Below are 17,200 nucleotides of genomic sequence, written 5' to 3'. Positions count from 1 at the left end.
GTTAGCGCTTCTCACGAGGCTTATCATCATCCAGTTTCGTGCCTACGGCTAAGTGCGTCACCTTAGACCCGGACGAGTCCACTGTGGGCGGCCGGTCAATGTACACGCACTGCTTCGGTGGCGCCTGCGGCCCGCTGTGGCCTTCGCGGATGCTAGCCGGAATCGACATGACAGTGCGGCACCGCGGGCACATGGCCAGGCTGGTGTTCTGCGGCAGAATTAAAATGCAGCGGCAGCACACGCAGGTGACGCTGAACTGCTGGACTGGGGTCACCGAGGAGCACATGGGACAGCGCACGGACGGGGCACCGATGGGGTAGGCCAGGGTGACGTGGCACTGCTGGCAGGTGATCTGCCCCGTCGACTGCGGTGCGTGCGGCATTGTGGCAATGTGCGGATTTACTCCGTTCTTTCCTTTTTAGACTGTGTGTGTGTGTGTATGCGGCAGTGGGAAGAAGGGTTGAAAGCAACAGCGAGCTAAAAAAATTGGGCTTGACAGCGGTGAGGAGTGGAATAATAAGCCTCTGTTGATGGCGACAGAAGCTTTACTGTTGTGAAGACGGAGGAGAGAAGAAAATGAAAAGGCAACGAAGAGACAGTGCGGTGACACTTGCAAGCAAACTGAGAGCACTCAGCTGCGCGTCCTATCATGAGGAGAAATATAAAAAAACATCGAGCAGATGCAGGACGGCACAGGGGCGCCACAAGAACACCAGAAAGGCCGAAGAGGCGGTTTGCTTTATATCTCTGCTGCCCTAACAGCAAGATGCGTGGGAGTGTTTTCTCACCTCACCATTCTCCTTCCACACGGCATGGTGGGGGAGGGAACAGGGGGGTGCCACCGCTACGTGTCCATGCGACACATACATTTGATCCTTAACGGCGAGATGACCAGATTAGTGTATCAATAGATATATATAGATACAACGCAACTCAGAAACCAGCTTGAAATACACCAGTACGTGAACCTGACAAACAGACCTATAATAGAGTTCCGCACAAACAGTCTTCTTTTTTATTTTGAATACTGTAAAAACGGTACAAGAAGAAAAAAATACGGATGGCATCCTTCATCATTACCGTTTGCTTACGAGTGACCCAACGCTCTCCACAAAAACCACTTCCGGAGAAACGGGAGTCAGGCGCTCACGGCACACGTGACACGACGCACAGGCGCTCCAGCGTCCCCTCCCAACACGCAGAGCGCATTGCCGTTGACAACTGTCTTGTTAGTCTTTTGCATAAGAAACGAAATCATTTTTAGCACTCGAAGGCACCAAAGCACGTCTACGATTCGTAGTAGACGCGATGTTCGCGCCTCCCAGTGCATTCGGAAAGACGATCAACAATTAAAGAAATAACGCTGGCAGCTGTCCTGCGCACCGCAACGCGTCCATTGCCGTGTACCTGGATTTTCCTTTCTATTGTCTTTCTTTCTCTTCCCCTCGCGACAGAAACGGCGCCTGCCACTGAAAGAGAGGGAAAAGGAGGAAAACGCCTCGGAGAATAAAACTCCTCAAAATGAATAATGCACACGAGTTCATTCTGTTTCTGTTCTCACCCGTTGAACTTACACCGCGCCGGGAAACACTTTCATTGCTTCTCTCTTTTTCTGTTCTACTCGTCATCGTTGTCGCCGAAGAAGAGGGGGTCCGACTTGTAGCGCTCCAGCAAGTCGTCCTCCTCAAAGCCACCACCGACAAGGTCCGCGTGTTGCGTCATCTTCGCCGGTGGCACAGCGGGACCGGCGCCGCCAAACACAGCCGCGAACGCCAGCCGCGAACTGCGCTCCGCGGACTCATTCGTGTTCGACGCTGGAGGGCTTGCCGTGCCCCGCCGCGACGCACCCGCCGCCGTGCGAGACGAAGGCAAAGAAGAAGACGCCCTCCTCGCCGCGTCCCCCACCGGCGGTGCTGCTGCGCCAGCACTTCCTGCGGCCACCACCGCCGCCGCCGGTGCCGTGGTCATCGGTGGCACCCCGGGCGCACCCCATACATCGTGATAGAGACCACCCGCACCCAAAGCAGCAGCAGCAGCAGCAGTGGAGGAGTGCAGGCCCATCGCGTACGAGATGTGATCGCTGTGGTGCGGTACCAGCGACAGAGACGCCGGGCGATGAACACCACCACCGCCGCTGCCGAAGCCATCCTCACCGTCATCGCCAGCCATATCGATATCGTAGTCGTCCATGCCATCGTCGCTGCCCTGCTGTAGCTCCCGCCGCCGCCGCCCCTCGCGCTCCTCCAGGGCGTATACCTCACCCAGGACCTTCTCAATGCGGCGCTGCTGGCCGACGAAGCGCGGCGTGACGCCAATGAAGAAGCGCACACCGTCGTGCTCGTAGCGACGGATGACGTAGCGGTCCACGCGGACCGGGTTGCCCTGCGGATCGCGCACCCAGGCCCGGTCCTCCTCGGTCGAGTCCCGGGTGAGGATGGCCACCACTTTAATCCACGCCAGCACCACCTCCTCGATGTTCAGTGTGCCCTCACGGCGGTCGATGTCGACGAAGAGCTGCGCCGCAGCGACGGCGGCCGCCTCCGAGGTGAGGCCGCGACGCCTCTTCCCGTTGCTCTGCGCGGCGGCGACGGCGGCGGCGGCCTTCTTGGCGCGCTGCATCGCGGCCTGCTGCAGTTGCTTCTCCGCCTTTGGGTGCGGCGGCATGTTCGTCTCGGTGATGTTCGTGAAGGAGTCGTCGAGGCCGCCGGCGCCGCGGACCCAGAAGGCTCCCGGCGGGGCGAGCTCCTTCTCCTGCAGCAGGGGGTTGCTGATGTGGTTGCTGGTGAAGTTGACATGGCCCGCAGCGGCGGTGCTGCTGCCACTGCCGTTGGTGTTAGCGACGCCCGCCGCGTCGGCGCCGGAGACGGCGTACGTGCTGTTGCTCTCCACAATGCTGGTGCTGTTGGTGGGGCTCACCACCGATCCAATCGCCTCCGCCGTTGGCTTGGCAGCTGCCGGTGAGGATGCGGGAGAACTGGCGTACGACTGGAGTGCCTCAGCAGTAAACGCGCGCGGCTTGTCCTTCACGTCGTCTGTGGAGCACGGCAGCGGCAGCGGGGCGGTGCCGTTCGATTCGTTCATGGTCCGCAGCTCCGCATCGGTGCAGCAGCGCAGTACATCGCCCTGCCACAGCCCCAGCCGGGGGATATCCTCCGCCACCATAATTACGTCGTTTACGTGGCGCGGCGGGGGCACAGTGATCCCGGCGTGCAGCAGGCCCCGGTAATTCCACGAGCGCTGCTCCGGCACGGAGTTGCTGTCGACGGTGGTGTTGAGCTGCTGCGATATGATGAGAGCGGCGCGGCGGGCGTAGGCGGCGCTGGCCCAGATGCACATGTGGCCGTCCTCGACCCAGATACGGAAGCGCTGCTTACGGCGGTGCAGCAGGGCGATTTTGCGGGTCTCCTCTGCGGGTGTGGTGGGGGAAGTGTCCGTCGCGCCGGGTGCCGGCGGTGGCGGCGGTGGCGGCGCACCGTTGTGGGTGCTCGCCGTGCTCGTCACCGCGCCAGCCTGCCCCGGCAGCAGCGGCGGCGGCGGTGCGGTCGGAGGAAACGTGGGGACGCGGCCCACACCACCGACCCCGCCTCCCACCCCCTGCGGCATCTCATTCGTGAAAGGCGACGCCGGCATCGACCGCGACTGCGGACTGCACCGGTGCGACGAGGCGGAGGCCGCCGCCACCATCGCCGCCGCGGCCATCGCCGGTGGGTAGCCCGTCGTGTTCAGCGCCGGGTGCCGCAGCGGGGTGGACTGCACGTTGAAGCCGGACATCATAATAATCGGGTACTTGCCGCACTCCTTCGTGTTCATGCCGGCGTGGCGGCGCAGCGGGGCGCTGGTGCTCTTCGCCTGCTCGGCGGACATGAAGAGCTGACTGTACGAGGTCGCGGTGGGGATATCCGGCTCAAAGAGGTAGCCCTCCTCCTCCAGGCGCTGCACCTGCGGGTGGTGCGGCTCGGCGAGGTCCTCGGGGTTGAAGCCGCTCATGCCGATGTGGACGGGTTTCTGACCCGCCTTCGCCGTCCCAGCTTCCAGCAGGCTGCGCAGACGCACACGGAACTCCCGCACAAACTGCAGCATCGGTATGTTCGACAGCGGAAAGCGCATCAGCACGGGCAGCATCGGAATGGCCTGGGGGTTGATGCGCGTCTCGATGCACTGCCGCACGTACATGTAGGTGGCGAGCATCACCATGTTGCCGAGTATTTGGTCGCCGACGTCCTTGTCCACAAACATCGTCCCTTTCAACAGGTGCTGCTCCACGTCCGTCGCTTCATCGATGTCGTCGTCGCCGTTGCTGTGGCCTTCCTTGCGCGGGAAGAACCGACGGGGCGCCGGCGCAGACCCGCCTTCCACAGCGCTGCCGCTGCTGTCCCTACCACCCTCTGCGGGCACTGCCGTCTCAGCACCGTTTGCTGTCGCACGACGCATCCCGACCGTGGCGGGGAAGAAGCCGAACATGCCCATGATCTTCACATAAGAATCCCCAAACGGCACGTAGAGGGGGTCGTCCACCGGCTGCGGCTTGCCGGGATCGTAGCGGGACGCGATGACGCACGGCAGCGGGCGCACGTCGTAGGTACAAGGGGAGGTGACGTGTCTGTAGTGGCTGGCGGCGTACTCGTGCGGGACCGCCGCGCTGCCCACCGCGCCATCCGCTGGGTGGATCGGGTCGCCTCGTACGTCTGCCGCGGCGGTGGTGCTGAAGCGCGTGTGGACAGGCTTGCCCTTCATGTAGCGCTTCGCCGCGATGTAGCCGGAGACGAAGTCATCGAAAGAGAGTTCGTCCATCGACATCATCGTCATGGCGGCGGCGGAGGCGGCGAGTGGGACGGCTTTGGTCGGCGTTGCCGTCGATGGCGGCGGTGGGGGCGGCTGTGGTGGCTGATGTTGGGGAAGGGCTCGAGTAGCGAAGGCATCGCTCCCGGTAGGACCCGCATGGGACGCCCCACCGCCAACGCCGCCAACGGACGACGATGTGACGAACGCAGAGGACGGTGGTGGTGGTGGTGGCGGCGGTGGAGGGGGAGGCGGGGGCATCACTCCATTTGCATCCGCATTGGCCGCAGCAGCAGCAGCGGCACGACGCCCCTGCTGTGCCTGATACACTCGCTGCCGTTCTGTCTGCTGCTCTTGAATTTGCTTCCAGTAGGCCTGCCGGAGCTCCTCGTCGGTGTCGAAGACGCCCGGCTCGTTGTCGCGGATCAAGACTTGGTAGAGGCCCTCGCGGGAGTCGGCGAAGCTGCGGAAGTCCATCGGACCGACTTTAGGTGGACTTCCCTGCGCGTTGAGGGAGTCCTGCGGAGACTGCGGCAGCGGCACCGTCGAACCGTTTACGCCGGCGGCGGAAACTGGTGGGGGTGGGGGTCGGGGATACGTCGCTGACGGGCGCGGTGGTGCTCCCCCTCCGCCAGCCCCCGACCCCGCCGCCGCACTCGCTGACTTCCCACCCTGCAGCTCCCGCTTCTCCAGATAGTCCTTGTAGAATCTCTCAAACTCCGCCTCCTCGTTGATGGCGGTGGTGGTGCAGAAGTAGTCCGTCTCGCGTGGCGTCTGGGCGCTGCGGAGGGCACGGAAGTAGTACTTTGCGGTGCGGCGGTAGCGGGAGTTGTAGAGGTGCTGGAAGAGGGCGCAGTCCGGGCTGGGGAAGAAGGCAGTGGTGAGGGGGATGAGAATGATCTCGTTGCGACGGTTGCGGCCGTGGCGGTGGCTGTAGAGGCCGCGCTCGTGTGTCTCGTGACTCGGAAGGGCGCCCATCGCTTCAATCGCCTTCAATTCGCCCTCCCGACAGTTATTAAATACAATAATAAATGTACAACACGAATTCGTATGCGCCTCTATAACAAAAAAAAGCGGATCAAAAAACCACAAAAACCAGCCGCAAAAGAATAACAGAGAGCCGCCGCTTCGTCCACGAGTTTCAGTCAGAGAAAAAATATATATATCAAAACGAAGTGAAAGAATTAGCACCGAGTGTTTTATGTCTCGATGAACAGAAGCAGCGCGCTACTGAATTACACAGCCTCGTATAGGGATTGTTTTTTAGAATAAAGAAGGTAAGTTTTTGCCAACACTACGCCCCAAGGAAAACGGTTGAGAGTTTAAAAACGGTGCTTTTCTTCTTTTTGATATCCAGTCTGCACGCACTCGCTTCAACTGAACCAGAAAGGAAAGAAGAGTCTATTTGCCGTAACGCCCGCTCACCAGGGTCCGCTCTCCTCTTGTCTTTGGGACCGAATCCAGCTTTTTACTAACAGAACAAAAAGCAAACAAACTAAGTAGCACGACCAAACGCTGAATGATAGCAGACGAAGATGAAAAGGAAAAAAAAGAGATGGAAGACACAAGTCGCCGAAGCCGGCTTTGTTGCCGCCTTTATTGACTCGTTTCCGTCTTTTTCTGAGCGTTGTGCTTGTAGCTCCAGAGTGTTCACCTTACACTCCACGTGAGGAAGAACGGCGATGGTGCAAGACGAAGAAGTAATGGAAAATGCTCACGTACGTTACGCAGCCGTCAGAAGTTTGAAGATGGGGCAGTCCTGTCGTCCTTGGGGGAGGTTCGACTGTCAGCGCGTGCAGGAGAAAATAATAATAATAATAGAAAGCCGATGAAGCTCTTTCCCTTCGACGGTATGTGTGCCGCAGCGCGCTACCCAGACGATGATGTTTGTTGTTTCTCTCGTCCTTCCTCTTGTCGGCACTGTAAAGAAGAAGAGGGAGATGCGGCGTTGACGGACGAAATACGCGAGAGAGAACAAGAAACAGAACAAAGAACTACAAAACAAAAAAAGGGAAGTTGTCAAATCGAGAAGGGATTCAGAGAAATTTCTTCTCCGCTGTGTCAATTGAAAACTACAAATAGATGTATATATAGCCTGATCAAAGAGAGAGAAAGAGGAGTTCAAACAAGAGAAAAAACAACAACGTGCAAAGTGATACCGTGGAGTAACAGCGAAGTAGTCGAACACCACAAAGTCGAATGTCCTTCGTAGAATGCCAGATTACTTCGTTGCTTGACAATATATCACTTCCTCACAACAGGTTAAAATTATTCCGCACCAACAAAGATGTACTTGACACACCAGGGAACGACAGAAAACCAGAAAGAAAAAAAGGGTTACGAGCGCGGAAGTGACTTGTTCTTACTACTTCTCAAAATATGAAGCCATACACACTCGTTTTACTCTTTATCGTAAAATAGAAGCAGATTCAAAAAGAAATGTTTTTTTCTCCCTGCAAAATTTGGGTCGTCCGCGGCTTTTCTCCTCTTCCACGAATTCACCGTTTCGTTTTATCTCGCTACAATTGCAAAGGAAACAAACACTGTCAACACCTACAACTCGTGTGATCGCAAAATAAAAAAAGAGACTTTTTGAAAGAAAGTAAAGCGTTGGATCACGTCGTGGGTCGCTCCCTTCGCATGTCTGCTTGTAAGTGTTTTGTGGTTGTTTTTCGTTTCCGCGTTCCTCAGTCGAATAAATAGTATTTGTCGACACCTTGGAACAGCAGATCTTGTGAACACCAACTACAGAAGAAAACAACGAAAGGGATAACGAAGGTACTGCGTGAAAACCAGAAAAAAAAATGAAAAGAGAAGAAAAGGTAGGCAAAAAGAAGGTTGTCACGGACCAACCTCCACAATATGTATACGTAACAACTAACGAAAGATAATTGCTATCCGACGATATGAAATCCGCTGTATCCGCCAAATTCAAGCTTTGGGTGAATTTCCTCGTTTTCTTATCAGCGTGCGGTGGGAGGGCTTCTTGTTGTTGTAGTTTGTCTGACCAGAGAATTACTTTTCTTTTGAATCCTCTTGCACAGAACAGGCTGCCTTCCGCTATTCTTTCTTTTCTTCTTCTATTTCCTTCCAGCTGTGTAAACGATAAGTACGGTAGCTTGTGAAGTAAGTCGTTCACTGATGGGGTTTTTTTTCAATCGAAAACGTACAGCGAGAGTTTCTCAGCAGGCGTGTGAGTTTACGTTAAATAATAGAAAGAGAGCAGGAGATTTGTTCTTAAAGAAAAGAGGAAGTGAGTAACAGTCAAAGTGAAGAAGCAAGAGCCTGATATCGCGTTGTGGTAACGATACGTGCTGGCCGTCTTCCGCCTTTGAGCTGGATCCGACAAAGTTCTCTTTGCCCTCCTTGCTAATGTTCGGATTTAGAAAAGGAAAAGAAAGAAGTGAAAACGCCAGTAAAAGAGAAGAGAGACGAGAGAAAAAGAACGCGGCTCAATGAATGCAAGACGTATGCGCTTCTTTTTCTTTTCGATAGGGTTTAATTTTAACGGTAAAGCACGCGACGAACACCAGAAAAGGGGGACTATTATTTTTCCCTTTCTTAAAGTTAGGTCACCTCCCGAAACACACTCGTGCTAAAGGAAGGCTATTTTAAAATATATATATATATATATATATAAAAGAAGGATAAGTAGCTGAAATCAATTCTGCCAAACCGGCAGAAGGATCAGTGCGACGGCCAGCAAAGTTGATCGGGAGAGAGGTGAAAGATACAGGAAGAAGAGAGAAGATGAGAGAAGATGAGAAGTGCGAGTTGTTGCCGCGCGAAGAGGGAGAGCGCACGCGGCGATTCCACCCTCTCCCGACCAAAGTAGAGGGGCTTTTAAAAAAGCTCTCCGAGACGCACATTTATTGTTGAATCTTGAACTCAAATACTTATTTAAGAAGGGCGGTTCACATCGCACACCTGCATCACAGAACAGGTAGAAGTCTGCAAAGGGCGGCGTTGCCCTCGCCAGAAAGCACATCGAGGGCACTTTGAGAAATTCTCCTTAACGGTGGCAGCTCCAGCACAGAGGCTCTCCTTGATTTTCTCTGTTTCTTTCTTGGAAGATCATCAGCTGAAGCAATGGGACAACGTTATTGCGCGGTCAACATACCCTTTTTTTCTCTCTCTGTCCTACACATTCAAATGCACACCGCGCGCATCACAAGAACCAGCACAGGAATCCACACAAACACGCTAGCATACAAAAGAGACTACTTAACAAACAAAAAAAACGGAGTCCCTTACAGCGACTCACATTGGCAAAACACAGAGAAAAAAAAACTTTAAACTACTGTAAACAACAGAAAGTGAGATCGAGTCAATGTAAGTACATTCGCATCGGAAAAGGAATAAAAAACGACATGATGCACATGCGTGGCCGTAGCACTCTAAAGCAGCACATGAAGAAGAAAGAAACACAAGGGAAAAGGAGGGTTAAAAGGAATATATATATATATATAGATGTGTTTATACTGCGTTGATTGCGTTCTCCGTCGCATAATATCCCACACGTTCGCTCGTCATATCCATAGAAAGAGAAAATTATAAAATCTATCATAATACCTCCAAAGGCGAGTACGACGGCAAGAGAAACTGCAACGAAAATACATAGTAGTAGTAGTAGCACCGGGCGAGGCAGTTGGTAATAACACTCGCAGAAGTAGGCACTGTAGTGTCCCCCGTCACTGCGGCGGAAGAGGGGTAAAAGAAAAAAAGAGAAAGAAGCCTCGTCTACGTATTCGCATAGCCCTCACGCATTCTTTTTTGATCTGCTGCATGCGTGAAGCAGTTAATATATATATATAAGGTGAGAAACAAAAACAGACGGGCAGACGACTATAATCAATGAAGCGCACTTTCGTAATGCGAGTGAAGGAGAAAACAAAAACTGCCACGGGAAAGAAAAAGGTACAAATCAGCGGTGTGGGACAACGGGGAAAAATGGAGAACAGCAGAAAGAAAGAACGCTTTTTTACAGAAACTTTAAAAACAAGAAAATGAAGAACAGCGTTGCTGTAAACGCCATAAACGAAGAGATTCGGTGGCAGCACGAGTCGTTATACAACGCATCTAATTATCATTTCAATCCGCACCACCTTGCTAAGACAGTCAGAAAGAAAGAAAAAACTTTTGACGCCCACGTGGGTGCGCCACCTACAGATACGGTGCGCACCGTCATTGGTAAGAGCCACGCTGGGAGCGATGAAGGGCAGGAGGAGCGGGGATGTTGCCGTAGGGCGTGCTGCCGGTGCGCGTCAGCGAGCCCTCCAGTCGTTGTCTGCTTCGACCGCCAGCGCTGTCATCTCTGCCGTAGAGCTGCTGTGCTGCATTGCCCTCCTCCTCATTCGGGCCGTCCATCGAGAAGTAGAAGCCCTGCGTCGTGCCGTCTGCGATCCGGTCGCGGTACATCTCGTGACTCGAGTACGACTGCACCGGCTCTCCCTCCCCCTCTGGGGCGGCGTAGAAGGAGTTGTGCTTCTCCTGCACCTCTGCCGTGAGGCTGCCGCCGCTGCGGCTGTACAGCACGCCGTGCGCTGTCGCGGAGGTGGTCTTCTGCGGCGCGAGGTAGGACGAGGAGACGCGGCCCGCCGCCGCGCCAAAGTCGTTGCTGCCGCCGTACTGCGCATCGAGTGCCGCCTGGAAGGCGTCCTGCCCGCTCGGTCCTCTGGGCAGCTCCTGCGCCCGGCCACTCGTCGCCGTTCCACCGTGCGCGTCACCACCACCACCACCGTGGGTGTAGGACGAGGTGTGCGCCAGGGTGGATGTGGTGGTAGTGGGGGACGTCGCGGCGTGCGCAGTGCCCATGTCGTGCGTCGCGTACGGGTTGTGAGCCACCCGCCCGCTGCGGTGTCGCTGAGGAGGCGTCGTCACGCCGGTGGCCGTCGCACGCGTCCCCCCACCGGCACGGGACGAGTTTGCCTGGGAGCTGCTCATCGGTGTCAAGGCGGCGGGCATCTCGTAGGACACTAGCGCCAACATGTCTGGACAGTCCTCGGGGGATGTGGCGGAGGCGGCGGTGGTGGGTCCCGCTCCTGTGATGGTCGCGTCAACGCCGCCGGTGGGGGAGACACCCATAGCGCCGTAGCAGGCCGCCGCTGCTGCAGCCTCCACGTCGCCGGTGCTGGCGGTGTGGGGGAAGCCGCTCGTGTGGTGGCTAACGGCTTGTGGGGACAGTGGGCCTCCACCGCCTCCATTGAAAGAAGAAGAGTTCCACGCAGTGCGACGCGCGGAGACGGGGGACACGAGGGAAACAGATGTCATGGCTCGTCGCAGCGCCACGGACGGCTTCCGCTGCATCACGTGCACCGTAATACCGTCGGCCTCGATGACGTCCGTCGGTGCCCCAGCAGCAGCGGCAGCAGCGACGTCGCGGAAGGAGCCCGAGGCAGAGCTGAGATGCGGAGACATCGATACTGGCCCCTGCAGCTGCTGTTGCGAATGAAGAGGTGTCGGCGCACTCGGCTCATCGTGACGCTGCGCCGTGCGAATCTTCGGGATGGGCAGACGCAGCGGAGCGCCGGTCTCACCGGCAGTCGTCACCACCTCGCGCTTTGTCGGGTCAACGTGAACGGTTTGGATCGGCCGACTCACCGCCCGCTGCACCGTGGGATGCGCCACCGTGGCCAGAGCCGTACCCTTGCCATTACCGCCACTACCATCACCACTACCGCTGCTGCTGCTGTTATTGTTGTTACCGCCAGCTAGGAACGTTGCGCCGATGCGCCTGGGCGGGTAGTCGGCCGTGCTGCGACGACTGACATTGCTGCCCTGCACCGAGTCGTAGCGCTGCTGTTGCGGTTGCGGGTGAAGGCTCATGCGCTGCGTGCCGCCTTGCGCGGTGAGCGCATGAAGCGCATGGGGAATGCCGGGATTGGTTCTCACATCCGCGCCGGTTGTGGGTGGGCACGTCTGCAAATCCTGGTGCATCGGGGTGGACGTCAGCGCGCTCCCGTCGGGCGTCTGCATCCCCTGCGAAGCCTGCGCATCGCTACCTTGCCACGCCTCGTTGCGGCAGTCCGAAGTGCTGTGCATACTGGCGCCCATAAGCGGTGTCAGCTGTTGCGGCTGCTGCTGTGGCGGAACTGGTGGTGGCTGTTGGAGCTGCTGCGGACTTTGACCGCAGAACTCACCGTAGAAGCTGCCCGTGACGCGTGTAGGTTCCAGCATTGCATTCGACGCTGCCAGGTCGTAGGAGCGCAGAGAAGTTTCACTATCAACGTGGTGCAGCGAGAAGTGCATCTGCTGATTGCCGCCTCCCATGGAGCGGCCACTGGTGTCGTTGTGGCCTCCGTTGCGTGCGGGTGCGTTCGCCGCGTCGGTGTCGCCAAAGTAAAGGGTGTTACTGTTGCTGCTGGAGTTGTTGTGTTGGAAGGAGCTGAGGCTGGGCGGCGTCACGCTGACGTTGGCGGGCGGCTGGGGTATGGAGACGATCGTGGCGGGCTGCTGCATGTAGTACGGCTCCACAGTGTAGGTCACGGGAACGTACATGGTCACATTGTTCTGCCGCTGCGGTGGCTGCGGTGGCAGTGGTGGCTGCACTCCGTTGTTTGCGTTGGCGGGGTTTGCATAGTAGTAGGGCTGTTGAGGCGGTACTTGCTGTGATGGCATCTGCTGGTACGGCTGTTGTTCGAGCTGAAATTGCTGCTGCTGCTGGAATTGCCGCTGCTTTTGCCTTGGTATACCGTTAGGGTTGAAGGGACTCATCTGGTAGACAATACGTGGGGAAACGTTCGGTTGGTAGTTGGTATTCGGGTAGGGGTTGGAGTCGCCATAGGGACCCTCCATGTGCGGTGGGGTGCTGCCGTAGACGCCGCGCTGCACAACCGGGGGCGGTCGAGGTACACCCGCAAATACATTCTGCTGCTGTTGCTGCTGCTGGTATTGGGGTTGCCGAACACCGAGTGGGGCAGACTTCTGTGCTGGGGTGGAGATGGCAGCGGGATTGGCCGCATCTGCGTGGCGCACCCGTGCCGGGCCATCACGAGCTGTAAGCTTGGTGCTTGGCTCAGGCGTCGGTGTTGCGGTATCTGGCTGCGCAGCTGCGACTGACAGCTTAGGGGACGGCAAGGGAGCAGCCTGCAGCGGCGGGGCCGAGCCAGGCATGCGCACCGTCACACCGTGAAAATACACATAACCGTCGTGCGAGAAGCGCCACTGCCGGAAGCGTCGCGTACGCACTATGTCAGGGAAGTTCTGCAGCATGTCCCACTCCACCAGTTCCTCATCCATTGGATGCAGCAACCGCAGTGGGTGTCCCGTGTTCAGCCAGCTCCCACTCGGCCGCTGCCGGCACTCCCGCACAAACTGCAGGAGGACGCTGAGCATCGCGTTGGGGTAGCGGACCCACTTCGTGTCGTTGCCGCGGGTCTCCCGGGCCCGCCCGCTAACGCGCCGCATCCACGACAACACGACGTCCTCCGTCGTCAGGGCGTCGTCGACGTACCAGTAACCGCAGCGGACGGCTGTCGTACCGCTGCCAGCTTTGTGGGGACGCCGTGGAGGAGTGCCGGCCGGCGTGGAGTGGAGAGAAATGAACTCCGCCGAGGTCGACGATGGCGATGTCACGTCTCCGAGCAGCGACGATAGCCCCTGTGTGTTACCGGTGGTGGACGGGGTGTGGGCCGTGGTGGCGGTGCTGGTTGCGTGAGAGGTGGCAAAGCGAATGCGGTCGCCCGTGTGGAGAATGCGGTCCGGGTCGTGCACGCGGATGGGCACCGTGATCGGGTTCAATGCTCTACCGCTCACATAGGACGACACCGAGTCGAGCGCGGAGTGCGGTGTCTGGCTGAGGTGCACGGGTGCGGTGGCCTCCCCTCCGTTGTTGGCCTCGCCGTGGCCAGCCGCGTTTTCAGCGGTGGCCGTGGCGGTGTCCGACACACTTGTCACTCCCCGATGCTCCGACCTCCGTATACGCTTGGTGAAGGCCGTCATCGGACTCCAGTCGAGCACGCTGTCGAGCTCTGCGTTGCCCTGTGCGTCTACCGCCTCGATGAACATCTCCGGCCACTCCTCTCCGCCTCCCCCTCCCCCGCCGCCGCTGCACAACGGGCGATGGCGTTGCTGCTCTACCTGATGCGTCAGTTCAACCAGTCGTCGAAACGGCATCCCGTCGAAATCGGCCGAGACGGTGTAGACGTCGAATTGGTGTTGCTCGCTCACCTTCACGAGCTGTTGCTGCTGGGTGAACAAGAAGGACGCATTGGCGTGCGCTGACGGATCAGACACGGCCCCTGCGTCAACAGCAGTAGCGGTGGTCGCGGCAGCAGCGTGAAGGTGATTGACGCGTGCCTCCTGCAGCAGAAGACCGCGCAAGGGCAGCAGCCGACCGCGCCGTTGCTCAATAGGGTTGCGGGGCAGTACGCCGATGAGTTCACTTGGTGCCTGTCCTAAGGGTGCGACTTTCAGCTGTGTCAGGAACTCCGGTGCAGCATCCGTGCTGCTGCTGCGATGGTGGAACAGTCGCTGCGCTGCAAATCCGGTTGCCGCATCACTGGAGTAGCGCACAGCGTTCCAGTATAAATCCCTCACTGCGGTCATCGTCACGTCTAAGGAAGCCGCACCATCACGATCCGTGCCGGTTATCGATGTCGCGGAAGCGGAGTTTACTGTGGTGTGCTCCCCATCTTCGCAGGCATCTGCGTCGTCGTAGTTCGCCATATCCCCATCATCATCATCATCGCGCGTGGATCCCGTCGCAGAGATCGGCCGCGTTGACGCACGCACGCCGGCATTGCCGATTGTCATGGGTGGTCGCAGCTCCCCACGGTACGTCAGCGGAGGTGGCGCCGCCGCAGTGAGGGTGACACACAACGCCTCGATGGAGTCCCTCATCAAAGCAAAACCGAGCTGGTTTAGCGCACGCGCCACGCAGCCGCGGCTAATGCGGAACACCACCAGACCGTCGGACGCGTAGCAGCAGAAGCCGTCGCGCTGCAGTTTTTGCATCTCGCTGGTGTGCTCCTGGCGACGCTCGGCGACCGCCTCCGGATCCAGCGTCGGCCCTGCCGGGTGCCGAGGCGGCTCCGGCTGACGCTGCGTTACCCCGCCCGTCTGCTCCCCACCCGCTGCATGAGGAGTTCCCGCAGCATCGGGCGTGTTCGTAGTGAGGGACGTTATCGACCCCTGTGCCGGGTCAGCGAGCGGAGTAAAGGCGGCCTCGGCGGTTCTGCCGGGGTACGGCGTGGGCGGTGCGGTGGTGCCTTTCGAAGACCCACCCCCCACCACCGCCACCCCGCCATGCCCCTCCGCGTCCGACGCGCCGGGGGTGCTGTGCTGCTTCTTGGCCATCGCCGCCACGTTGCGCTGTCGCTGTGCCGCCTGAAATGCCTCGAGCGAGATGGGCTCCGGGTACATGCTGGCCATCCCCGTAAGCAGCAGGCGGAGTTGACGACACAGCTGCAACTGCGGCACATAGGAGAAGCGGATCAGAAAACAATTCGCCAAGTCCGCGAAGGCCGAATGTTCGTCATGCGCACCGCCACCGCCACCGCCACCACATCCATTCGGTTTGTTCTCCCCCGCCAAAAGGCGTAGAAACCGCTGCCAGGTGGGGTGCTCCTGCTGGCGCTTCATCTCCCGCAGCTCCGCCTCCATCCGCTCCCGTTCGCTCTCCACGTCCATCGGGCCATCACCCGTGTCGTCAGCGCCGAGCGTCGTCGCTAACACGGAGACGGACGCCGCGCGAATTACGTCACGCAGGAGGCACTCCCGCATACCGTGTGCGAAGAGCCGGCAGAGGGAGAAGTAGGTGTGGCACTGCTCCTTGTCGCCAACCTGCTTCTCAAAGAAGCCGACGTTGAGCAGCGTCGAGGAGGGCACACCGTGCGGGCAGGCGCGGCGCAGGATGGCATCGATTCTCGCCTGTGTCTCTGCGTCCTGTGCGGCTTCTTGCGTTGACACGACAGCAGCACCGTTCACGTTCTTCTCCGTCGAAGCACTACGCGGTCCCATCGGGAGGAACAACGAGTGCCGCAAAATCTCCTCCAACGTCCAGCAGCCATACATGCCGACCACGCGCACCTCCGCGAGGTCAAGTGGGGTCTGCGGGGCACTCACCTGCAGCCACGGCACCATCAAACTCTCCTCTCCCTCGTCGTGGGCTTCCCACGCACTGCCATCTGGACCACGACGTGCACGCAGCGCCCGCTGCGCCTCCTCCACCGCGGTGCGTACCGCATTCCCTGTCACGGCAATCGCCTGCACATCCCGCCGCTGACTCTCCAATCCGCGGCGTGGCCCCGAATTCGCCCTTTGAACGCCGCCAAAAACGGTGTCCGCAGCAGCAGCGGCAGCGCCGTCGGTGGGCCGATGATGGCGCTCGTGGCTGGCGAGGTAGTAGGTGTAGCGGTACTCCTGCGCGGTCATGCACCGCCGCACCAGCACAATGGCGCACGGCACGGGCCGGAGGCGGCGCCTGCGCTGCGCACCCGCGTCGCCGGTGCTGGCCGCGTCCCGCACGGCGTGTCGCAGCGCGTCGTCGCTCTCGTACAGCATCGACTCCTCCGTCGTACGCACGACCAAGTTGTAGAAGGCTGCGCGAGTCGCAAAGGGCACCGGTGACGGAGCCGCCTTCCCACCCGCACTGCCCCTCGCCGGCGTCGGGCCGCCCTCCGCCACGTTGAGCTCCGCCTTCGCAGCTTCGAGGTCTGCCTGGGCCTGCAGCACGCTCCCTCTCGTCGGGGCAGCCCCAGCCGCGGTGAGACACGTCGCCTGCACATCTGCCAAGTTGCTCGTGGCGAGCTGGACAAACGACTCGTAGTGCGCCGTCGGGTCCAGCAACGCGCCAGGCGACCACGTCTGATCGAGCTGGAAGTGGTAGCGGGGGTTCTGCTGCTGACGTGCGTGCCATAGCTGCCGAAACAGCACGCAATCCGGCGATGGGAAAAACTCCTGTGTGAGCGGCAGCACCCGATGTTCGTAGTAGTAGACAAAAGGGACCTTGCCGGAGCGCAGCGCTTGTGCGGCGGTGCTCTCCTCGGCTGCCGTGCCGCCGGGAGCTTCGCCTTGCGCTTTTCCCTTCGGCCCGCCACTGCCGCCACCGCGTCGGGCCGGACGATTCGCCGCCATAGCCGACGCTACCGCCGCCGTCGCCTCGGCCGGGTCGTCGATGAACACCGCATCCGGCAGCTCGTTGGTGACCTTCTGAGACAGCTCCAGCGACGGAGCGCCATGCAGCACCGCCGTCGTCGCGCTAGGCAGCGCCGCCGGTAGGGCCGTCATACCCGTCACGACGCCCGGCACTCCAGAGCCGAAGGTGCGCTCGGTCCGGTTTGTCTTGTACACGTAGCTCTCGACTGGGCGGCTGATGTAGGGCAGCGGCGTGTCTGGCGCGGTGGCCGCCGCGTGGAGCGACTCACGTGAGGGGACAAGACCCATGATGCGCCGCTATCTACTATTCGTATTATTCGTATGA

The 17,200-nt window shown here is 59.0% G+C and overlaps 3 protein-coding genes across 3 annotated transcripts; all 3 read right to left on the bottom strand.

The window, feature by feature from the left end:
- Nucleotide 1: 1 nt before the first annotated feature.
- On the bottom strand, nt 2-382 carry ABB37_05966 (hypothetical protein; the record flags this gene model as incomplete). Its single annotated transcript, XM_015804207.1, has 1 exon — nt 2-382. One exon carries the CDS (start codon nt 380-382, stop codon nt 2-4), a length of 381 nt encoding a protein of 126 aa, XP_015657341.1.
- Nucleotides 383-1,617: 1,235 nt separating this feature from the next.
- On the bottom strand, nt 1,618-5,757 carry ABB37_05965 (hypothetical protein; the record flags this gene model as incomplete). The annotated part of the gene is made up of 1 exon (XM_015804206.1): nt 1,618-5,757. One exon carries the CDS (start codon nt 5,755-5,757, stop codon nt 1,618-1,620), a length of 4,140 nt encoding a protein of 1,379 aa, XP_015657340.1.
- Nucleotides 5,758-9,963: 4,206 nt separating this feature from the next.
- Nucleotides 9,964-17,163, bottom strand: ABB37_05964 (hypothetical protein; the record flags this gene model as incomplete). The annotated part of the gene is made up of 1 exon (XM_015804205.1): nt 9,964-17,163. One exon carries the CDS (start codon nt 17,161-17,163, stop codon nt 9,964-9,966), a length of 7,200 nt encoding a protein of 2,399 aa, XP_015657339.1.
- Between the last annotated feature and the right edge of the window lie 37 nt (nt 17,164-17,200).

Source organism: Leptomonas pyrrhocoris (assembly GCF_001293395.1).
Source record: "Leptomonas pyrrhocoris isolate H10 chromosome Unknown, whole genome shotgun sequence".
In the NCBI taxonomy this organism is placed as follows: domain Eukaryota; phylum Euglenozoa; class Kinetoplastea; order Trypanosomatida; family Trypanosomatidae; genus Leptomonas; species Leptomonas pyrrhocoris.
The sequence above is the reverse complement of the archived record's forward strand: the minus strand, read 5'-3'. Positions and strand labels throughout refer to the sequence as shown.